General features: G+C 43.8%; 1 protein-coding gene across 2 annotated transcripts in view; it reads left to right on the top strand.

The window, feature by feature from the left end:
• Nucleotides 1–25054, top strand: part of CCAR1 (cell division cycle and apoptosis regulator 1) — an 82673-nt gene that overhangs the window by 18326 nt on the left and 39293 nt on the right. For both annotated transcript variants that reach the window (XM_040436014.1, XM_040436013.1), the window contains exons 3-14: nucleotides 5417–5592; nucleotides 8412–8453; nucleotides 10709–10741; nucleotides 10843–11036; nucleotides 11532–11646; nucleotides 11728–11920; nucleotides 16216–16345; nucleotides 17933–18094; nucleotides 20457–20682; nucleotides 21139–21252; nucleotides 23933–24099; nucleotides 24718–24928. In XM_040436014.1, the coding sequence (XP_040291948.1) occupies nucleotides 5417–5592; nucleotides 8412–8453; nucleotides 10709–10741; nucleotides 10843–11036; nucleotides 11532–11646; nucleotides 11728–11920; nucleotides 16216–16345; nucleotides 17933–18094; nucleotides 20457–20682; nucleotides 21139–21252; nucleotides 23933–24099; nucleotides 24718–24928 (1763 nt within the window). The remainder of the gene's footprint in view (nucleotides 1–5416; nucleotides 5593–8411; nucleotides 8454–10708; nucleotides 10742–10842; nucleotides 11037–11531; nucleotides 11647–11727; nucleotides 11921–16215; nucleotides 16346–17932; nucleotides 18095–20456; nucleotides 20683–21138; nucleotides 21253–23932; nucleotides 24100–24717; nucleotides 24929–25054) is intronic.

Raw genomic sequence — 25054 nt, 5'->3', positions numbered from 1 at the left:
CAGAAATGTACTTTATTGCACGAGCAGGTTCTGTAGGTTCACTCCTCATACCCGTAACGTTTGGATGATGCCCGAATCGGGCAGCTTGGGACATATGACACCTAAATGTTGGTGGAATTACCGTATGTACAGGGAGGTGAATGTGATCTTGCTGTCGAAAGAGGAGACGAGGGCACAAAGCGAACAGTGTCATACCAACCAATGATGCCGTGTGCTCCGTCACTAAGCAGGATGCCAGTCCGGTATCTCACCGAACGTGTTCCACGGACTTGTGAATGAAGCCTTAGGGTACTTTTACACTTGCGGCTTTCGTCGCCGGAACTGCCTGCCGGACCCTGCAATCCGGACGCAAATGGATGCAATACTGGATCTGTCTCTCCGGTGTCATCCGGAAAAACAGATCCGGTATAATTTTTTTTTGCATTTTTAAAGGTATGCGCAGACCGGAAAGCCGGATTAGTTTTGCCGGAACACTTAATGCCGGCACTAATACACTTCAATGTAAATGGATGCCGTATCCGGCAAGTGATCAGTATTTTTGGCCGGAGAGAAAACTGCAGCATGCTGCGGTATTTTCTCTGTCTAAAAAACGTAAGATCGACTGAACTGAAGCATCCTGAACGAAATGCTCTCCATTCAGAATGCATTAGGATAAAACTGATCAGTATTTTTCCGGTATTGAGCCCCGAGGACGGAAATAAATTCCGGAAAACTTTAACGCAAGTGTGAAAGTACCCTAAGACTAGGCTTCCACATTATCATTTATTGATTACATGTGACGTCTGCACACACATCGTCATGTATGACCACATCCTGAATGGCGGTCCTCTCTGTAGTATGAGGGCGGATACCATTTCCCTGCATAATTAGGTAGATATGCCTTTCAGGGGTATTACCCAACTTCCTTAGAAACTGATTTTTAGCAAAATTGTATGGTGTTCCTGTGCTACGCCATAGTATATTGGTGCGAGGATGGCTCATGAGCGTTCTCGTAATTAGAGTTAATGCCGATCCCACTCATTTTACCTCTCGGGTGCACTGTGCCGATAGTTTGCCGGGCAGCCGGGGCTTATAAATGACTCCAAGGTCTGCCCTGTACAGAGGCCTATGAGGCCATGCCTAAGGAAGGGCCTAATAGGCTGTCTGTCAGTGCAACACTAATGGGCAGTAATACAGTGCAATACAGAAGTGATGAAAGCATCACATGGTGACATCCCCTAAATAAAAATCTAAAAATAAAAGTTAAAATGTAGAAAAAAATCTATAAATAATTGGTATTCTTGCACCTGTAAGCTACTTTTGCTGGATCTGGCAGGGCTTAGCAAAAAACGCTTCCGTTACTGATATTACAACCGTCTGCATCCGTTATGAACAGATCCGGTTGTATTATCTTTAACATTGCCAAGACGGATCCGTCATGAACTCTATTGAAAGTCTATGGGGGACGGATCAGTTTTCTATTGTGTCTGAGTTAAATGGATCCGTCCCCATTGACTTACATTGTGGGTCATGACGGATCCGTTTTTCTCCGCATCCCATGACGGAACGAAAACCGCAGTATGAGAAAGCTACTAAACGGAACGGAATGCATTTTGGAGCGTTCCTTTCTGTTCAATTACGTTTTGTCCTCATTGATAATAAATGGGGACAAAACTGAAGCGTTTTTTTCCGGTATTGAGAGCCTATGACAGATCTCAATACCGGAAAATAGAAACGCTAGTGTGAATGTAGCCTAACAAAAAAAAAAAGGGGGAAAAACTGCTCAGTCCTTAAAGTAATTGTGCAAAAATGGCGGAGATTTTGGCAAACCCCCCGTCCTCCCTTGGCCAGACCGGTAAAGGGAAGCTTACTTGCCTGCATCCTGGTGCTAGCTCCTTCTCCTCAAGGTCTGGGCTTCCTTGCTGGAAACATCCGGTTTGACGTCTCCTGCAGCCAATCACTGGCCGCGGCGGAGACCGGATCCGTTTGTGTCATGTGACCACTTGTCATGACGTACGGGAAGCAGGTAAGTATTCTTCCCTTTAGAGGTCCGGCCAAGTGGGGGGTTGCCGAACACAGCTCAGCCCTTTTAAAACTGTTTTCCTGGAATCTTCACTAGTTAGTCGCCACAGTCGGCACCCTGGTTCCCGTTTGTCCGTCTTCCGGTCACCAGCTTGTTTACTTCCGGTCGAGGTATGGACAGGGTCACCCGCGCTGCTGCAGCGCCAAAGGGACACATGACCCAACAGTGTCATGCCACCCACCTGGTTACACGTCAACGCTGGAGCCAGCAGGTGTCCATACCCTGAATGGAAGTAAGCAAGCTGCTCGCTGAAAGGTGGCTGAATTATTTACATCACCGAGCAGAAAAAGGTTATGGCTTTCGAAACTGCATTTAGTCATTTAAAAAAAAGCAGAAGATGTGTCTGAAAGGGGGATGAAGGGCCCGGTCCTGAACTGGTTAATGTATACACGCTCCTCTATAAATAACTATAGGAGATGCAGTTCAGGGCGGCAGACGCCCCAATTACCGAGTGACAGTTTAGTCAGCTACAGAAATGATGGGAGTCAGCACTGCAGCAAAGCCTGTCACACAATGACCTGACAAGGGAGCAGATGGCGGCCATGGCACGCTAATGTAGGCAGCCATGTGTGCTAATTGGGAATATGTGCCCTCCGGCTGGGAAGGCTTTCTCCAGCTCCACTCATGAATGTAGTTCTGGTCAATAAACTCTGTTAATCGTGGAGAACATACACATTTCCGGAAAATGGCTTGTCCCTATTTGCTGACTCCTGTCTGCCGTAGTTCACTGGCTCTTGTTGGACCTCCTTTTGCATTTTATTCTTCTTGTCATTTAGCATTGCATTAAAGAGGAGCGATCACCTCTCCTGACATGTCTGTTTTAGTCACAGTTCTGGAGCATCTAGTCTTATATTGAATTGCTATGACTGTTAGGCCCCTTTCACACGGGCGAGATTTCCGCGCGGGTGCGATGCGTGAGGTGAACGCATTGCACCCGCACTGAATCCGGACCCATTCACTTCTATGGGGCTGTGCACATGAGTGCTGATTTTCACGCATCACTTGTGCGTTGCGTGAAAATCGCAGCATGCTCCTCTTTGTGCGTTTTCCACGCAACGCAGGCCCCATGGAAGTGAATGGGGCTGCATGAAAATCGCAAGCAACTAGGAGACTATCGGGATGGGGACCCGATCATTATTATTTTCCCTTTATAACATGGTTATAAGGGAAAATAATAGCATTCTTAATACAGAATGCATAGTACAATAGGGCTGGAGGGGTTAAAAAATAATAATTTAACTCCCCTTAATCCACTTGCTCGCGCAGCCGGCATCTCTTCTGCCTTCATCTGTGAGGAAAAGGACCTGTGCTGACGTCACTGCGGTCATCACATGGTCAGTCACATGATCCATCACCATGGTAAAAGATCATGTGATGAGCGCAGTGACGTCATCAAAGGTCCTATTCCTGTGCACAGCAAAGATGAAGACAGAAGAGAAGCCGGGCTGCGTGTGCAAGTGGATTAAGGCGAGTTAAATATTTATTTATTTTTTAACTCCTCCATCACTATTGTACTAAGCATTCTGTATTCAGAATGCTATTATTTTCCCTTATAACCATGTTATAAGGGAAAATAATACAATCTACACAACACCTAACCCAAACCTGAACTTCTGTGAAGAAGCCCGGGTTCGGGTCTGGGTACCAAACATGCTGATTTTTCTCACGCACGTGCAAAACGCATTACAATGTTTTGCACTCGCGCGGAAAAATCGCGCATTTTGCCGCGACGCACCCTCATCTTATCCGGGCCAAAAACATGACGCCCGTGTGAAAGAGGCCTTACCAGCTTGGGGGTGTGTCCATGCACAGACTGACACTATCCAATCAGTGCTGCCAGTGAGAGGCTGCAGGGTCACCCCCAATGATCATCTGAAACATTACAAACTGCTAGCAATTCATAATTTATAGCAGGAATTATGAAGGAATGGTTCAACATAGAGCTATAGAATAGATGCTCCAGAGTTTCGATCACAGAAAAACGGACATATCAGGAGAGGTTAGAGGCCCTCTTTGGAGGGGCGGTAACTTTACTGAAAAATGTTTTAAATGTCATAAGAGAGATTTCAAAAGTTTACATCAATGGGGGAGGAGGGTCTCAGCACTGAACTGTAAAACCAAGGGAGAAAAGCGCATATCTCGCTCTTTCCTCGCTCCACATGACCGGCTTAATAGAAGTCTATGCGCCTGTTGTGATTCCATCCTCTGCAGTGAGGAGAGAGCGCAATATGCGCACACTTCTCTCCCCTCGTTGTAGAGATCATGGGGGTGTCAGCACTCAGACACCCAGCAATGTCAACTTTTGAAATGTCTCTATCACGTATCAAACATTTTTTGAAAAGTTAGTGATTCGTTAACCTTTTGTTCAAGGACATAAACACATGAGCGAGTTCAGTGCGAGAAACTCGCGGCGTGTGGCAGTGTGAACGCTGCTCCTCTCACAGGATTGCACAGCATTATGTGATTTATAAGTCTGTGTGTCCCTGTGAGACCTGGAATCTGTTGAATGAGGGCTCACTCACATGAACATAAGGGCTCTGTGCCCGTATTGCGGACTACAAATGTCAGGGCCACAATCTACAGGCACTGGCCATGTGTACTCTGTGCTGCAGATGCGGACCTATTGACTTGAATGGATCTGCAAGATACGGTGAAAGATAGGAAGCCCATGGAAACACTCCGAAGCGCCTCCATGGTGCCTACTCACTGCAACAGAAAGGACGTGTCCAGTCTTTTGCTGTATTTTGCAGAATGTGGACCCATTCAAGTCATTGGATCCGCACCGCAATTTAGGGCTCACACTGCCAGTGCCCAGGCATTGCAGACCACTATTTGCGGGCATGGCAACCATATGCTCGTGTGAATGAGTCCTTACGCTGACAGCATTATGTCAGCGTAATACAAAGGGTCTAACAGGGACTCACACCCTTACAAATCATTATAAAGCTGTGCGATCTTGTTAGAAGAGCAGAGTTGAGAATGGGACCTCGCACTGCCACACGCTGTGAGTTTCTCGCACTGAACTAGCTCATCTGTCTCTGTCCTAACTCTGGCCTGGATGTATTAGGTGATAAGCCTCTACTGTTTGCGAGTAGGTTGACATGGTGTTTGATCCCTTATATTCTCAAGTTCAGTTTCCAATCTGAAAATTCCTTTGTTGTGATAAATCCTATAATTTAAAACCTAAAACTCTTTACATTAACTTTTGAATTCTATTATAATTTTAATGAAATGTGACAGAGTGCCCGGCGGTGTAGTTATCACTGTAGTGACTCGTACTACTGACATTTACCTGTCTGGTGATGTCTCATGAGCCTGGACACTTATGTAATTACTAACATGACGTCTTTTCAGCCCCACTAGGGGTCCAGCAGCCTTCATTACTCGGGACGTCCCCCACAATCTACACTCAGTCGGCTCTTGCAGCTGCCGGCCTCAGCAGCCCCTCCCCAGCAAATTACCAGCTAACTCAGACCGCAGCATTACAGCAGCAAGCAGCAGCAGCAGCCGCTGCAGCAGCTCTTCAGCAGGTACATGCTCAGTCCATCTTCATGCATTTGTTTGGTTAAATAATGAACCGTGATCCATATAAAGTCAGTGAGGTACTATTTTCCAGGGGATCTTAGGCCCCTTTCACACGGGCTAGTATTCCGCGCGGATGCGATGCGTGAGTTGAACGCATTGCACCCGCACTAAATCCCGACCCATTCATTTCTATGGGGCTGTTCACATGAGCGGTGATTTTGATGCATCACTTGTGCGTTGCGTGAAAATCGCAGCATGCTCTATATTCTGCGTTTTTCACGTAACGCAGGCCCCATAGAGATGAATGGGGTTGCGTGAAAATCGCAAGCATCCGCAAGCAAGTGCGGATGCGGTGCGATTTTCACGCACGGTTGCTAGGAGACGATCGGGATGGAGACCCGATCATTATTATTTTCCCTTATAACATGGTTATAAGGGGAAATAATAGCATTCTGAATACAGAATGCATAGTAAAATAGCGCTGGAGGGGTTAAAAAAAATAAATAAATAATAATTTAACTCACCTTAATCCACTTGATCGCGCAGCCCGGCATCTCTTCTGTCTTCTTTCTTTGCTGTGTGCAGGAAAAGGACCTGTGGTGATGTCACTCCGGTCATCACATGATCCATCACATGATCTTTTACCATGGTGATGGATCATGTGATGGACCATGTGATGACCGGAGTGACGTCACCACAGGTCCTTTTCCTGCACACAGCAAAGAAAGAAGACAGAAGAGATGCCGGCTGCACGATCAAGTGGATTAAGGTGAGTTAAATTATTATTTATTTTTATTTTTAACCCCTCCAGCGCTATTTTACTATGCATTCTGTATTCAGAATGCTATTATTTTCCCTTTATAACCATGGTTTAAGGGAAAATAATACAATCTACAGAACACCGATCCCGTTCACAGAAGTTCGGGTTTGGGTACCAAACATGCCGATTTTTCTCACGCGAGTGCAAAACGCATTACAATGTTTTGCACTCGTGCGGAAAAATCGTGCATGTTCCCGCAACGCCCGTGTGAAAGAGGCCTTATCAAGAGAGATGGGAAGACTATTAAAATTTTAATAAAGAGCATTTCCATAAAATAAAATAAATTAACACTAAATTTCTGGACTCCTGAATAGCAGATCTGCTTAAAGGGATTTTCCAAAATTTTGATACTGATGACCTATTCTCAGCATAGGTCATCAGTATCTGATCAGTGGGGGTCTGACATCCAGGACCCTTGCTGATTAACTTTTTGGGAAGGCACCGTCGCCCCTGTGAGCTCTGCGGCCCTGTCGCAGCTTACCAAGCACAGCGACTTACATTGTATAGAGGCTGTGCCTAGTATCGTGCCCAGCCCCGTTAAAGTGCCTTCTCAAACAGCTGATCAGCGGGTTCTCGGGTGTCGGACACCCACCGATCAGATACTGATGACCTATCCAGAGGATAGGTAATCAGTATCAAAATCTCAGGAAACCCCTTTGAGGGCTTCTTCACACGTCACTGATTCATGTCTGTGTGCGGTCCATGTTCTCCACCGACATCACACGGATCCTTTCAGTTATATATGAGTACTCTAACTGTTGCTGCCGGGCCATAAACGTTTTTTGGTCTGTTGTGTGGATAATACGCACCCGTTGTATTCAATGTGTGGTCAGTTTTTCACTGATCTGTTGCTTAGAAAATTTCAAAGTTTAAAAAGGTCGCTTAAACCTGGTGGGAAAAAAACAGAGACGCGTCCTATACTCTGACTTTACAGATGCAAAATGATCCGAGTTTTTGAGCCTGGACGTGTAAATAAGCCCTTATACTGTAGTCATATGAGACCAGCAGATACAGTGACATTTTTAGTCCTCGTTCACATTTCTGTGTCCGTTTGACGTCCATGGAAATATCTGTCCGTGTTTCGTCCATGATGTATCTGTCTTTGGTCCGTGTGTTCGTTTTTGCCATCCAATGTGTCACCTGTAATTCACGGATACTGCTCTGCTAATAATTTCCAGAGCATCTCCTACCAGTGAAAAACGGACCAACGCAGTTCTTGTCTCAGTGATTTATTTTTTATTTTTTTTCATTGAACCACGGTCCGTGAAAAACTACCTATGTCTAAACAAACGCATTAAAATCAATGGGTTGTGTGCTGTCCATGGAAAATGCGGACAGCACATGTTAGGCTACTTATACACTGGCGTTTTTGGGTCCGCTTGTGAGATCCTTTTCAAGGCTCTCACAAGCGGCCCAAAATGGATCAGTTCAGCCCCAATGCATTCTGAATGGATAACGATCTGTTCAGAATGCATCAGTTTGGCTGCGTTTGGTCTCCGTTCCGCTTTTGAGGGTGGACACCAAAACACTGCTTGCAGCGTTTTGGTGTCCGCCTGACGATGCAGAGCCAAACGGATCTGTTTTCACTGACACAATATGGTGCAATTGAAAACGGATCCGTCCCCCATTGACTTTAAATGTAAGTCAAGACGGATCCATTTTGACTTAGACTTTTTTTTAAAAAGAATAATGCAAACGGATCTGTTCTGAACGGATACAAGACGGATCCGCACCGAACACAGGTGTGAAAGTAGCCTTATTGAAAAACGGACATGGGAATGAGGTAGAATTGACAACCCAGGTGGAGGCAACAGTGTTGGTTGTCACTCAAATTTCTATCCCAAAATCTGTTTAAACTGGTATTTTTAAAAACTCAACTCCATTATTTTATCTGGGGGCATATGCAGTTTTGTTACATTGTTTCCCCAGCCTACTGTTCACCTACCTACCATGTGTCCTCCAGATACCATGATAATGTAATGTATATTTTATTCTTTATCACAGCAATATTCCCAGCCACAGCAGCTTTACAGCGTGCAGCAACAGGTTTGTGGGCATTTCCCTTTTATTCCCATTTCTCACCGCCCTATTTGTCACTAGACTTATTTGTAACAGTGATAGAGGTAAAATACCGCCACTTGCTTTCCCGGTTGAATTGCTCGGTATGTCCACACGGGACAGAAACAATCTGCAATGAATCTGCGACAAAAGCCGTGTAATTTACATGCAGTTTTGTTTCGATGGATGTGACCCTATGTGTTGCAAAGCGTGAAATCTGCAACATAAATTGACATGCTGAAGATTTAAATAACCTCGCAGGTTAGTTTCCATGCAGAGACTTGGTAAAATCTCATCCACTCTGCTGTCTGTAAAATCTGGTTTGAAAATCTAAAGCATAACTGCCCTGTGTGAACATGCCTTAAAGGGGTTGTCTCACTTCAGCAAATGGCATTTATCATGAAGAGAAAGTTAATACAAGGCTCTTACTAATGTATTGCGATTGTCCATATTGCTTCCTTTGCTGGCTGGATTCATTTCTCCATCACATTATACACTGCTCGTTTCCCTGGTTGCGACCACCCTGCAATCCAGCAGCGATGGCTGTGCTTGCCCACTATAGGTAAAATTACCGGACTCGCTGGTGGCAGGGACTGTGGGAATATGCATAGGACGGCACTTCTTTCTATAGTGTGCAAGCACGGCCACCACTGCTGGATTGTAGGGTGGTCGTTCACCCCTGGATAGAAGCAGTGTATAATGTGATGGAAAAATGAATGTGAGACAACCTCTTTAAATCTCCTTGGCAGAAGTAGGAAAAAAGTAAATGTGAAAAGCCCTATTCTTGAAATTTCTGATAGAGTAAGGGCTCGTTCACACGACCGTTGGTGTCCCATGCTCATGGGGCAGGCGCATGGGGATCGCAGACCCATTCACTTGAATGGGTCCGCCATCCCTCTGTTCCGCAAAAAGATAGAGCATGTTCTATCTTTTTGCGGTGCGGAGGAACGGAACCCCAGAAAGCACTCCGTAGTGCTTCTGCAGTGTTCCGTTCCGCGTCTCCGGATTTGTGGACCCATTGAAATGAATGGGTCCGCATCCGTGATGCGGAATGACAACGGAACGGTGCCCGTGTATTGCGGATCCGCTAATGCGGTCCGCAATACGGGAACGGAACACAAACGGTCGTGTGAACGAGCCCTAAGGGTGTGTTCACAATTGAAAATTACTAGAGATTAGCAAATTGATTCATTCATCATAACGAGCTCCTCACCTGCGAGGGGCTGTCCTTGCTGCTGACAAATCCAAATGGTAATGTTTTTATAATGAGCCCCGCTCTGCGTGCAGCCAGTTCGTCCATGGCTGCACGCGACATGGAGGAGCTTTAGAGAAAGGCTTTATTCTAACTGCACATGCGCTGCTTTTCCTAATAAGAGCAGCGTATGCCCAGTCTGCCCCTGCCACTGGCGCGCTCCCTGCTCCGACTCTGTCCCTACAACCGGCTTATTCCTGTCAGAGTTCAGAGCGGAAAGAAAAGTAAGAGCGCGTCAGGGATCAGACACGCTCTTACTTTTCTTCCCGCTCCGAACTCTGACAGGAATAAGCCGCTTGTAGAGACAGAGTCGGAGCAGGGAGCGCGCCAGTGGCAGGGGCAGACAAGGCATGTGCTGCTCTTATTAGGAAAAGCAGCGCATGTGCAGTTAGAATAAAGCCATGGACAAGCTTTCTCTAAAGCTTCTCCATGTCGCGTGCAGCCATGGACAAACTGGCTGCACGCAGAGCGGGGCTGAGGGGCGGGGCTCATTATAAAAACATTACTATTCGGATATTTTAAATAAATTTTATTGGGAAACTCTTTTTTTTACCCTAACTGCCACTATATAGTGGAAAGTACTTATATAGTGGCCAACCCCTTTAACTTTTTGGGTTGTTGTTCATTAATTATTCTGAATGGCTTCTTGGGTGATCATTTACTAAAGTGTTTTTCGGCTTCTCACCACATTTCTAAAGAGGCTAGACAAAGGGTGGGGCTTAGTTGGAAGGTGGTGGGGCTTTGCATGGCCCGTCGGATTTGCTATAACGTAAGCCCCAAACTGGGATAAGGTATAGCTGAAGACTATGTCAGCCCCCGGCTCTCATAGACTTCACTTACTGGCACACGGACTGCCAGACACGCACATCATTTAATAAGAGGCATCTTAAGAGCGCCAGTCTTGATAAATGTCCCTCAATGGCTCCTAAATTCTGCAGCTTTCAGTAATTTTAGATTAGGGTGTGTTTCTTATTTCTCTTTTTTTCCCCAGTTGCAGCAGCCACAGCAGACATTGATAACTCAGGTAAGTGAATGGAGTCAGCAGCACAAAGGTTATATACAGTAGCTTGACACACATGCTGTTCTCTGGCTAATTTTGTACTGATTGTCGCCATTTTTTTGCAGCCGGCTGTTGCCCTGCCTACAAGTCTCGCCCTGTCTACACCCCAGCAGGCCGCACAGATCACCGTCTCTTACCCCACTCCGAGGTCCAGCCAGCAGCAGACTCAGCCCCAGAAACAGCGTGTCTTCACTGGGGTTGTAACAAAGCTTCATGAAACGTTTGGCTTTGTGGATGAAGATGTATTTTTCCAGCTGACGTATGTATTAAGTCACATTGGAAGAAGAGCACTGAAAAGTTTAAAAGGGTTGTCTCATCAGAAGCAACGGCTTTCAGAATACGGGCTCTGGGGTGATCAGACAATTGCCATTCTTGGCACCCACGGCAAACTGGCAATTTTGCCATGGCTGGTCTGGCATTCCTTGTAATACATGGACTGCTCGAGTCCATCAGAATAGGGGCTATTCATGCAGAGCAACTCTGGCTTACGGGAGAAGGGGTCCCAAGTGGAGTACTGCCCCATGATGTCCAAATAAACCCTTCTCCGATGCATAATGTTCCTCATCCTTAATTTGTAGTAAAATCATGGCATTATCGTGACTCGCTGCAACTTCAGTGTTTCCTCATGGAAGAGAAAGTGGCAAGTCGTGGTAATGGTATGACCTTTCCCATGATTCCAGGTCCATTGTCAACCAGTGAGTACAGATTCTCGTACACTACTGGTACAATGACGTTTTTACTTCTGTCTCTACAGCGCTGTTAAGGGAAAGTCACCACAGGTTGGAGACCGAGTTTTAGTGGAAGCCACTTATAATCCTAACATGCCATTTAAATGGAATGCTCAGAGGATTCAGACCCTCCCTAACCAGGTAAATGTCCCAGATATCCTGCCTTCTATCAATGATTGCTTTTTGTTTTCATTTTTTTCATTCATTTTGTGTGCATTGCAGAATCCATCTCCAGTACAGCCTCTAATAAAGAACCCACCAGCGATAATGCAACCTGTCCCACAGCAGCCTGCTTTTGGGGTGCAGCCTCCGCCACAAGCACAGACTCTTCTGCAGGCACAGATATCTGCTGCATCTTTAAATCCATTGCTTCAAGCACAACCATCACCTCTATTACAACAGCAGCCACAAAAAGGTAGTTGCCTGCTTCCAGTATAACCAGTACCAGCCCCACAGAGGGAGGGGACCTTTCTATGCAACCAAACATTTTGCATTCTGCCGACTAGCCATTCTCCCTTTGCTGTGATCACCCTAGATAACCCAAATCTTACCACATGCATTAAAGGAGTTATCCAGGAAAAGATATTGATGATCTATCTTTAGGATAGGTCATCGATCTCAGATCAGCAGGGGTCCGACATCCGGGACCCCCGCTGATCAGCTGTAAGAAGAGGCCGGTTGCTCTGTTAGCACCATGGCCTCTTCCTAGGCCACTGACATCACCATACATCAATTACGTGGCCTAGGTGCAGCTCAGTCCCATTCAAGTCAATAGGGCTGAGCTGCAATACCAAGCACAGCCGCTATACAAAATACGGAGCTGTGCTTGGAACGCTCCCGGAGCCCATTGCACTCACCAGAGCTCTGGACCCCTGCCGATTATGATTATGATGACTTATCCCGAGGATAACCCTTTTTAAATAGCCGTTGGTTTACATCCATCTTTCCTCCTCTGTAAAAATGCATGTTCTGTAAATGTTTGTTTATTTAAAGGGGTTCCCCGCCTTTTTCTTACTGATGATCTATCCTTTGGATAGGTCATCAGCATCTGATCGCCGGGGGTCCGGGACGATCAACTAATTGAGAAGGCAGCGGTGCTCGCAGTAGTGCTGTGGCATTCTCGCTGCTTCCCACAGGCCAGTGATGTCACCATTATGTCACGTGGCCTGGGCACAGCCATTCACTTCATTATGTGATAAAAAAACGTTGATAGTAGTAGTCCTTTTAATCGTTGAGCTTTTTTCACCAAAGCGGTACCACTGAAATACATACATAAAGTCTGCATAGAGCTAAGTTGATGAAAAAATAAAAAGTTACAGTTCTCATAATGAATGGCGTGAAAAATTCCATTAGAATAATATTCCATTAGAAAAGTTATTCAGTGGAGCAGAAGTGCTCACAAATAGTACCATCCAAAAATGTAACTTGCCCCACTCATACAGCTAGATCGACAGAAATAAAATTATGACATTCGAAAAGGGATTAAAAAAAAAATCAAAAATATCACGTCAAGGACAAAATAGGCCGGCCCCTGATAGGGTTTAAAGAGGACCTGTCTCCTCTTCTGACATGTCCCTTTTACTAATTACTTGCATTCTCCATGTAAAACAGTTCTAGGGGTATCTTTCCATATAACTATATTGTGTCATTCCTGTATTATTCCTTCTAGACAGCCCCTCTCCTTACCCTTCCTCGTCTGCGCAGTTGTGGCCACAACTGAGCAGACGGAGAAGGTTCCCATGGCAACAGGATGCCTTCTCAGGCATCCTGCTGTCCATGGTGCTGAACAGATCTGTGCTAAAGGCATAGATCTGTTCAGACAAAGTGTAAGTAAAATACAGTACAATACACTATAGTGTACTGTACTATACAGACATCAGACCCACTGGATCTTCAAGAACCAAGTGGGTCTGGGTCACAAAAAAACACATTTATCACTGATGAAAAAAATAAAATTCCCTACACATGTTTGGTATCGCCGCGTCCGTAACGACCTGATCTATAAAACTGTCATGTTACTTTACCCGAACGGTGAACGCCATAAAAATAAAAACTATGATGAAATTGAAGTTTTGCCCACCTTACTTCCCAAAAAAGGTAATAAAGGTGATCAAAAAAGTCGCATGTACGCCAAAATAGTGCCAATCAAACCGTCATCTCATCCCGCAAAAATCATACCCTACCCAAGATAATCGCCCAAAAACTGAAAAAACTATGGCTCTTAGACTATGGAAACACTAAAACATGATTTTTTATTTTTTTTTGTTTCAAAAATGAAATCATTGTGTAAAACAAAAATAAAAAAAGTATACATATTAGGTATCGTCTCGTCCGTATCGACCGGCTCTATAAAAATATCACATGACCTCACCCCTCAGATGACCACCGTAAAAAAATAAAAATAAAAACGGTGTAAAAAAATCTTGCGTCACAAAAAGTGTAATAGCAAGCGATCAAAAAGTCATATGCACCCCAAAATAGTGCCAATCAAACCGTCATCTCATCCCGCCAAAAATGAGACCCTACTTAAGATAATCGCCCAAAAACTGAAAAAACTATGGCTCTTAGACTATGGAGACACTAAAACATTTTTTTTGTTTTAAAAATGAAATCATTGTGTAAAACTTACATAAATAAAAAAAATTGTATACGTATTAGGTATCGCCGCGTCCGTGACAACCTGCTCTATAAAATTACCACATGATCTAACCTGTCAGATGAATGTTGTAAATAACAAAAAAAAAAAAAACGGTGCCAAAAAATCTATTTCTTGTTACCTTGCCGCACAAAAAGTGTAATATAGAGCAACCAAAAATCATATGTACCCTAAACTAGTACCAACAAAACTGCCACCCTATCCCGTAGTTTCTAAAATGGGGTCACTTTTTTGGAGTTTCTACTCTAGGGGTGCATCAGGGGGGCTTCAAATGGGACATGGTGTCAATAAACCAGTCCAGCAAAATCAGCCCTCCAAAAACCAAACGGCGCACCTTTCACTCTACGCCCCGCTGTGTGGCCGTACAGTAGTTTACGGCCACATATGGGGTGTTTCTGTAAACAGCAGAGTCAGGGCAATAAAGATACAGTCTTGTTTGGCTGTTAACCCTTGCTTTGTTAGTGGAAAAAATGGGTTAAAATAGAAAATTAGGCAAAAAAATGAAATTCTCAAATTTCATCTCCATTTGCCAATAACTCTTGTGCATCACCTAAAGGGTTAACGATGTTTGTAAACACAGTTTTGAATACCTTGTGGGGTGTAGTTTATAGAATGGGGTCATTTTTGGGCGGTTTCTATTATGTAAGCCTCGCAAAGTGACTTCAGACCTGTAGTGGTCCCTAAAAATTGGGTTTTTGTAAATTTCTGAAAAATTTCAAGATTTGCTTCTAAACTTCTAAGTCTTGTAACATCCCCAAAAAATAAAATATCATTCCCAAAATAATTCAAACATGAAGTAGACATATGGGGAATGTAAAGTCATCACAATTTTTGGGGGTATTACTATGTATTACAGAAGTAGAGAAACTGAAACTTTGAAATTTGCTAATTTTTCCAAATTTTTGGTAAATTAGGTATTTTTTTATGCAAAAAAAAAAATTTTTTTTACTTCATTTTACCATTGTCATGAAGTACAATATGTGACGAAAAAACTATCTCAGAATGGCCTGGATAAGTAAAAGCCTTTTAAAGTTATCAGCACTTAAAGTGACAGTGGTCAGATTTGCAAAAAATGGCCTGGTCCTTAAGGTGAAATAAGGCTGTGTCCCTAAGGGGTTAGAAAAGGAAGGAGGAATAAGGATATGTTCACGTGGCAGAAAATACACGTCAAAAAATGTATCAGTGGGACTAATCCACCTGTGGAAAGAGCATCTAGAAGGGATATGTCTCTTTTAAAGAATTTTTGATGATGTTATTTTTAATTGTTCATTTCACTATCTATATTTAAACAAAAAACATAAAATCCTGCAGTTTTCACACTGGCCATTAAGCCTAAAAATAGGCGCCACTTCTTGACAGGATCCTCCTTTCACAATAGAGGATTGTTAGAGCTTATCTATTCTTTCCTTGTACAATGACCTCTGCACAGGTCACAGGACATGCCTAGAAAACTCTCCCATAGAAGTCAATGAGGTCCCGTCCAGACCATTGTGCCTATGGCCCATGGGGCTGCCATAAAGCAATTTTCTTAATGCTTTCTAAATGCTGTTAAGAACAGCTTGGGCAAGATGGCCAGAGCCACCCCCCCCCCCCCCCCCCCCCCCCCCCCCCCCTGCCCATAACCATATTCAGTAGGTAGAATGAATAAATCTGCAATCAGAAAATAAAAACAAATTAGAAAAAAGGAGACTTGCTGCACATTTTCTTTAATGTGTTTTTAAAAATAAACTTAAAAAAAAAATTGAGAAACAATTAATTGAGGAAAAAATGGGAGGTGGATTTCATTCAGTTTTCCCAGGGATTTTGGTGTGGAAAATCCAATGTGTGAACATGCCCTAAAGCCACAGCCAGATGCCTCTCACGTCGGCAGGTTCAGCCACCTATTGATGTGTGTGACAGATTACATTTAGCTAGAGGAGGTAAATGCAATACACGCATGGATAGATATTTACTGAGAATGGACGTCGTCTTCGTCCTTCAACCCCAGTGACCGGGAACCTTGTTATAAGAAATGACTGTATAGGGTGGTTGATTGTTGAATCTATTCCTTTTAGCTGGCTTATTGCAGACCCCAGTCCGCATGGTGTCTCAGCCCCAGCCAGTTCGGAGAATTGAACCGCCATCAAGATTCTCTGGAAGAAGCGATAGAGGAGACTCTATATTCAGTAGAAAAGATGACAGAAAGTAAGTGATTGGAGATATCTATAGAAAAGACTTGGCTCAAAGTCCCGTACAGGCAACACCGATGTAGACAAGTTGAACGATGGAACAAACCAGTGTGTGTGTTCTGTATTCATCACTAAAGTGTGTGCTGCAAAATAATACTGCACTGACTGCATGGTGTGCTGCATGATCACAACTGTGGCAGAAATTCTCTCGAATAAAAGGGATATTCCCAACTGTGAGAGTGCTAGGATATGTCCTGTTCTGATCGTGGGGGTCCAAAACTCTGGGACCTGCACTGATCCTGAGAACGATTCACCCCAGTCACCCGCTGTGCAGGTGAACTACAGCACAACTCCATTCAAGTAAATGGGTCCGGCTTCAACCCCTGCACAGCCAGGTGGCTGTGCTAAGAAAACCAGTGTAGGGAGTGCATCACTGAGTCATTGTCAGGATCTGTCGGGGTTCCAGAGGTCACACCCCAATTGATCAGAAGTGAAGGCCTATCCTGGTGATGTGCCATCACTAGGGATGAGCGAACCCGAACTTTACAGGTTCGGGTGGTGTAGGAATTCCATTATGGATTCCAATTTAACGGAATTCGTAGACGGAATGCAAAACGGAAGCCTTTAAGAGACATTTCATTTTGATTCTTCATAATAGAAGTCTATGTCCAAGCGTAACAGATCTGTCTGGTTTCCGTTATGCAGCACTTTGTTTTCTGTCATGCTTAACGGAAAACCAGACGGATACGTTAGGCTTTCCCATAGGCTTCTATTATGACTGATCCAAACGGAACGCCTCTTAAAGGCTTTCGTTTTGCATTCTGTCTACGAATTCCGTTATATTCCAGTATAACAAAATTCCTACACCACCCGAACCTGTAAAGTTCGGTTTCTCTCATCCCTAGCCATCACTTTATGAGATTCGTAAAGTGATATTTAATGTTTCTTCGATTTATTTTCAACTCCAAAAACCTGTAAGCCAGACACGCTCAATTAATAATGTAACATGAAGCAATTTGCTCTCTGAGATGGGGGTCAATTACCAAGGCCGGCGTTTCAGACGCCAGTCTTACTAGATTACCCTACCAGAGGAAGGTTTGCGCTTTTCGTTGACTATGTGCTAGGAGCTGGAGTAGACTTCTGATGTAATGTGCCCCCAGTTTTCCACTGTGTTACATTATGTGAGAGCAATTTTTGTACGTACTTCACCAAAAATGAATTCGTAAAATGCTGGAGAAAAGCCTGAAACTAGGAGCAGGATGCAAGCTGAATATAAAAAAAGAAGATGACGGTTTAAGGGTTTGTCCAAAGATTGAAACTTATCCTCTGATAGGAAATAAGTGCTGTATCCAACTGTCTGTGGCAGACCCATGAAGACGAATGGAGCGGCGGAACGCATGCTCAGCAACCACTGGCACAGGACTCCCGTTCTTGTGGTTGGTGGGGGTCCCAGCAGTCAGGCTCCCTCCGATCAGACACTTAAATTTAAATCTTCTCACAACACCTTTAAGCTTCATTTCATAAAAAAAAAACACAGAATTGAGTAGTGAAAGTTCCCATTGTTTTACTTGAAATTCAACTATTCATTTCTAAAACTTCATAGTCGAGAGAGAGATCGGGACAGGCGCAGATCACGTGACCGGTCACCACAGAGAAAACGCTCGCGAGAGAGATCTCCTCGCCGCGAGAGAGAGCGGTCACCTCGCAGACCGAGACGGGTGGTGCCCCGCTACACTATACAGTTTTCAAAGTTCTCCCTGGACTGGTAAGTATGATAAATTCTTACTCTCTCTTTTATATAGGATAGGTCATCAGTATCTGATAGGTGAGGGTCCCGTGCCCGCCACCCCCCAATGATCAGCAGTTTGACAGGGCTGCTCCGTATGGTAGGAAGTGGCCATAAATGGTGCTACAACACTTTAACTTTAAGGGTTTGTGCAGTGGCTTAATATTGATGACCTATCCTCAGGATAAGTCATCAATATTAGATCAGTGGGGCTCTGACTCCTGGCACCCCCATCAATCAGCTGTTTAAGGGGTTGCAGCGCTCGAGAGCGCTGCTTCCTCTTCAAAATTACCTGCGCTATCTCCTTTGCAATGGTGGTGCGTTACAACTGCTCCTAAAAATAGGTTGTCAATATTAAGCCACTTTACAACCCCTTTAAATAGGAGACGCACTGCAGTAACATTTTTGGACACTACTCAGTGTAAAATAAAATTCTCGCACGACCAAATTACTATGGTCAATTACTAGTTGTACTAGATGGATACCAGGAGGATCACAAACTAATTTACAAACGGGTAACCTCATTAAAACTTAACATTTAATACATAATCATTAAAAAAACAGCCCAAGTATTATGTCAAAATCAAGAATCCAAAGGCCACCACAAATGTTGCACAGTACAAATGCAAACACTGGTTAGTGTACCTATATCTCAGGCACACCAACGTAACCTTAGAGGAGGATAGAAAAGTTGGAAGGACTCAGGTGCTGGGTCTCTCGCCCTACCTAACCCTATGTCTACCGCCTTATATCCTTCACTCTATGTGTCCCTTATTGGCCCTATCAGTTGCCAGCGTTGACTGCCCAGCATCGTCAAAAGATTAGAAAGGGAAAAATGGGTGCACTGTTGTCCACTCAATACAGATATCCCGTCCCAATGCGTTTCCTTGGCATAGGCCAAATCATCAGGAGAGCAATTCATAAGATAGTATTCCAGTGCTTGAATGGTCCCAATGTACGTTAAGGCCAAAATCATCAAATGCATATATCGCAGTGATCTATCGCCAGCAATGAATATTTATCTATCCATTTGATCAGGTAACTGGACAAGTAGCTTTCATGGCGTCCTGCGTGTGGCAGCAGCAACAGGCGTACGCCGACGCAGCTTTTTAAAGCCGCGCCGGAGCGCCCGGTGTCCGCCCCCAAGCGTCACGTGATGCGTCATGTAACCGAACGCACCACGTGATCACCCGCCGCTGCGAGAGATGCGTGTCGGAAGACTGAAGGCATGCCCCTTTCACTGAGGTCAGAGGTGGGCAGACCTGGATAGCCTGAACATTTTTAAAACCCTAGTGCCTATAGAAGACAGCTACCTTCCTGTCGCGTTAGGCTTTGAGCTAATACTGATACGGAGATGCATGGATCAGTGAGTGGCCCATTCTGTCCTCATGCACCTCGGTATCTGCCCACCTCTGACCTCAGTGAAAGGGGCATGCCTTCAGTCTTCAGACACGCTTCTCTCGCAGCGTCGGGCGATCACGTGGTGCGTCCGGTTACATGACGCATCACGTGACCAGTCATGTGACGCTTGGTGTGCCTGAGATATATAATTTTTTTTATTTTTTATGATTATGTATTAAATGTTAAGTTTTAATGAGGTACCTGTTTGTAAATTAGTCACTACTCAGTGTACAGAGGTGCTGTTCTAGTGTCTGTTCCAGAGCACAGCAGCCCATTCATACTGCTGATTGTTGGGGGTGCAAGGAGTTGGACCACCACAAATCTGATATTGATGGCCTATCCTAAGGATAAGTAATCAATGTTAAAGTCTAGGGGAAAAAAAACTTAATTTTTTTAAATGTTTTTATGCATTCCCTGTACCAGTTATGTCCACTCAGCCACAGTGTACAACCAGAATTATATTACTTCTTTTGGAATTCTGAGATCTGCTCTTTAGCGTCACTTAAAAATTAGAGCGCTGAAGTTAGAGTTTCTTAAAGGGATTGTACTTACCTGCTTCCCGGCTCTTTCTCTTCCCAGCTTCACTTCTACCCTCGGCTACCAGGATGTGAACTTCTGTTTTGACACCGCTGCAGCCAATCGCTGGCAGCAGCAGTGACACTCTCCCCTTGTGTCATGTCAAATGGTTACATTACACAAGAGGTCCAGTGATTGGCTGCAGTGCTATCAAAATGCAAGTTTACATCCTGAGAGCTGAGTGGAGAAGCTGAGGCTCAGAAGAGAAGGAGCCAAGAAGCAGGTAAGTATGCTTCCCTTCGCAGGTTTTCCAACCCCCCTTCCCCCAAAAGTGCACCGCCCCTTTAAAAAGAAGAAAAAGAAACTCCAAAGGATCCTCTTATTGTATGTTATTGTACATTCTGAGACTTCTCTTATGATGCAGCCCTGGATGTGACATGATGGAGCTGAGGCGACGTTATCAGAACCTGTACATTCCCAGTGATTTCTTTGATGCCCAGTTTACATGGGTGGATGCTTTCCCAATGTCTCGGCCATTCCAGCTTGGAAGTTACAGTAATTTCTATGTCATACACAAGGAAGTGGATCCACTTGAGAAAAATACTGCTATTTTGGATCCGCCTGATGTAGACCATACATACAGTGCAAAGGTATGGAAATCATTCAGTTTATCCACCACCAATATTCTCTGCAGTGAAGCACAATTACTGACTGATATGTGGACAGTCTATTTTACTTTGTATATGAATTTTGTGATATTGTCCGGCCTCGGAGCCAAAAACCTCAGTCACCTGTTCGGTAAAACTGTAACCAGAAGCGGTTGGAAACGGGGCAGCATTGTGACGCAAACCGGTGGATAGGTTTAATTATTTTCTACGGGGCATAGGTTAGTTCCACTGGGTTGTTGGATTCTAGGCCGGACAACCCCTTTAATCAAATTTTTGATTTGCTGGATTTTTTTAAAGAGAGATGTTGGAGTTTCCAGCTGTTTAAGACTATGGTGGCAGAGTAGTGTGAGTATGTCAGTCCATGGCAAAGTAACATTTTATCTGCTCTTATGTCTATAGTTTTTTGATTTTTGCTTTCTTTGCATATTATTTAACTAGGTCATGTTACTGGCAAGTCCCGCTTTAGAAGATTTATATCACAAGTCTTGTGCCCTTGCAGAGGACCCAGTTGAAGTTAAAGAAGGTTTCCAGCACCCAGCAAGACTCCTAAAGGTAACCATATTATTATTCTAAAATTGTTGAGAATTTTAAATTGTTTACTCCATATGTTTATGCTGGCCATACACAGAAGGCTACTTTAAATTCACACTCACGTTTGGTGCGGATCCGTCATGGATCTGCACAAACGCTTCCGTTCAGATAATACAACCGCATGCATCCAATCAGAATGGATCCTTTTGTATTATCTGTAACATAGCCAAAACGGATCCGTCTTGAACACCATTGAAAGTCAATAGGGGACGGAACGTTTTATATTGTGTCAGTGAAAACGGATCCGTCCCTATTGACTTACATTGTGTGTCAGGACGGATCCGTTTGCCTCCGCATCGTCAGGCGGACACCAAAGCGCTGCAAGCAGCGTTTTGGTGTCCGCCTACAAAGCGGAATGGAGACTGATCGGAGGCAAACTGATGCATTCTGAATGGATCCTTTTCCATTCAGAATGCATTAGGGCAAAACTGATCCGTTTTGGACCGCTTGTGAGAGCCCTGAACGGATCTCACAAATGGAAACCAAAACGCCAGTGTGAAAGTAGACTAACCTGAACATCGGCCGAACTTTTCCAAAAGAAATTGTGGCGAAGTTCTTTTGGAAATCGCAGCATGCTCCTCTTCTGAGGATTTTTTCATCCTTTTTTTTTATTTTTTATTTTTTTATTTTTTTACTAGTGTGAAAAAAAAAAAGAAGCAAATGCCAGTGTGTCTTGCCTTTTTTTAATATCATTTTTGTACCAATTTTTTTTCCTATACTGGTGTGCGACATAACATAATAGAGGGGTCATATTTTCTTACCAAAAGGCATAAAAAAAACTTGAAAAAACGCAAGGTGGTAAAACACTTTATATGGGCAAAAATGCTTAAAGTACAAAAACATTGGCCAAGTTGGATGTTTGCCGGCAGCGGACCACATGCATCACAATGGCATCCTACACAAGATGGAGTAGTGTGTGGATGAAAATATACAAATACATAAATCACTGCAAAAGGTGCACCACGATGATATGCAACTGACAACACTGGCTTATCCTTCAGGATGATGTTAAAAACTGAGACTTTAGCCAATGTATTCCTGTCAGGAACACATCGGAGCCCTTTTGCACCACCGTCAAGGTTTCTCAGCGTGGCATGGGTTCCTACCACAGACTACCTATGGTGTGTGAACACGGTCTGAGAGGTGCTAAGATACAACTTACAGCCAAGCTCCCACATACCTCCATAGTGAAATCACTCAGGTTGTGGGAGAGATGATAAGGCTGTAAGCCCCCCCTATAACAGGCCATGTGACACAGGCTACCAGCAGTACGCAATGGCACATTATAAACATATCAAGAAAAATAACTGAAATAAAGTGGCCTAAATGGGAGGAAATGCTCAAAATCCCAAAACACTGTGGCGTGTTTATAACCGGGGGAGCAATTCCTCCGCATGTGATCTGGATCACATGCGGAGCAATTGCCGCCCTGGTTATAAACACGCCACAGTGTTTGGGGGTTTTGAGCATTTCCTCCCATTAGGATGTTGGATGTTTGCAAGTATGCTTTGTAAAAGAAAATGCATTAAAAAAAAAAAAAATTTTGCAGAGGCTGAACGCACAAATTCAAGCATGCTATTTAAGTCTCCACATGCACATCTTCCCAGCACTGTACACGGCTTTCTTCGCCTCATAGATAGTGAATGGAGTGGCCTTTCCATTCAACCTAAGGACTCTGGCTCTCCATTCTCATAACTGATGGGAGTTCAATTGGTTGGACCCGCACCGAGTTAAAGAGCCTCTGTCAGCATTATCAGTCCTGTTAATCTAGGCATACTGCCTGGTAGGGTTATCATGCTGATTATATAGGTACCTTTCTTTTGTTGTATGTTAAACACTGCAGAGATATCTGCGTTTTATTCATATGCAATTAAGCACGTTGGAGCACCAGGGGTGGGGCTGAATGCTTGGAGCACTGTATATGTAACGCCCCTGTGCTCTGTACATCCTCCTTCCCCTTGATTGGCAGGGCAGAGCTGGGTCCTAGCATTTACATATATACACTACTTACTATGGCCTTACCATGTTGAGAGTAAAGGTTTTCTAGTTTTAAAAAAATAATACCTATTACTGCTTTATTCATAGGCACAATGTGATTATAAAGACACCAGTGATATGTATTATCTTTCTAAGAATAGAAAACCACTCTTCTCAATATAGTACGGCTATAGCCTTTTATTATAGGTTAAATGAGGGAGGGAAAAAATAACTGAAGAAAAAGATGTAAAATTCTCTCCTGGATTTTGAACCTTGGATATCTACATGCAAGGCTGACCACCTACCTCCAGGCTACAGCTTCATCTTATTGAGAAGTGATTTTCTATACTTAGAAACTGAACACATATTAGGTTTATAAGCATAGAAAAACTCTATTCTCAGCATGGTAAGGCTATAGTCAGTTGTGTATATGATATGTACATGCTAAGACAAAGCACTGCCCTCAGCATGCTGATGTCTAGCCCTGTCAATCAAGCATTTAATCAGCCTGATGAATCCTACCAAGCAGTATGCCTAGTTTAATAGATAGGGTTGATCATGCTGACAGAGGCTCTTTAACAGTTATCTTCTATTAAGTAAATAAAGATTTATTACTGGAATACCCTTTTAATGTCTTTTTTTTTTTTTTTTTTTTTTATCACAGTTTTTAGTGGGAATGAAGGGTAAGGATGAGGCTATGGCAATTGGAGGACACTGGTCTCCTTCCCTAGATGGTTCAGATCCAGACAAAGACCCTTCTGTGCTCATCAAAACGGCTGTTCGATGTTGTAAGGCTCTGACTGGCATTGACCTGAGCTTGTGTACACAGTGGTAAGTCCAGTTCTTACATCAGGGGCCCGTCTCTTGTTTTATCAGCAGCTTCACTTCCCTAGAGATTTGCAGTTGCAGTAGTTTCACTAAAATGTATGCGTCTTTCTGAAGAGCAGGAGGTTTGTGGTTTAGCTCAATTCTTCATGTTTCTGCACATTCTGAAGACTTATTTTTCTTTTCATGCTCAGCTACAGATCGTCCAGGAGAACACCTCTTTACCTGTCCTAAACCAAGTTGTGTTGCCGTGTTTTCTAATGGTATTTCGAATTGTATGAGAAAATTCTTCTTAAATCAATGATTATTTAACTTCACTAAGTTTATTTAATCTTGTCAGTATCGTTCCTTAAGAACTTTTATTAGATTCAGTATCTGCGGCAGTAAGTTTTATGTTTTTAATTTTTTCTAGATTATATAAATATTTGCTTTTCTCAAAACAATGCTTCGACTTACCTGAAGAAAATCAATGGCCTTTATATAATGGTGGTTTTTTTTTATTTTCTTTTTTTTTCATAGACAATCCAGAGCTAGCTGTTCATGATGTACTGCGAGAGAACTAGGCTCTTATATTCTGTGCATTCTAGATTTTGTGTTTCCAACATGCTTCTTCCCTTGCAACAGGTACCGTTTTGCAGAGATTCGCTACCATCGCCCTGAGGAGACCCACAAGGGGCGTTCGGTTCCTGCTCATGTGGAGACTGTGGTTTTATTTTTCCCGGATGTTTGGCATTGCCTTCCCACCCGCTCAGAGTGGGAAAACCTGTGCCGAGGATACAAGCAGCAGCTGGCCGACAAGCTTCAGGGTGAACGCAAGGAAGCTGATGGAGAACAGGCACTGAACGCTAATCCCTTTTTCTATTTCCGCTTTTCGCAGGCACAGGAACACAGGCACAATGCACTGCACACACTAAACACCACCCCACCCCTCTAAAGAACACTTCTCGTGACGTCTGCAGTG

Source organism: Bufo bufo, chromosome 6 (genome assembly GCF_905171765.1).
Source record: "Bufo bufo chromosome 6, aBufBuf1.1, whole genome shotgun sequence".
NCBI classification, from domain to species: domain Eukaryota; kingdom Metazoa; phylum Chordata; class Amphibia; order Anura; family Bufonidae; genus Bufo; species Bufo bufo.
Note: the sequence above shows the minus strand (reverse complement) of the source record. Positions and strands in the feature narration are given on the sequence as shown.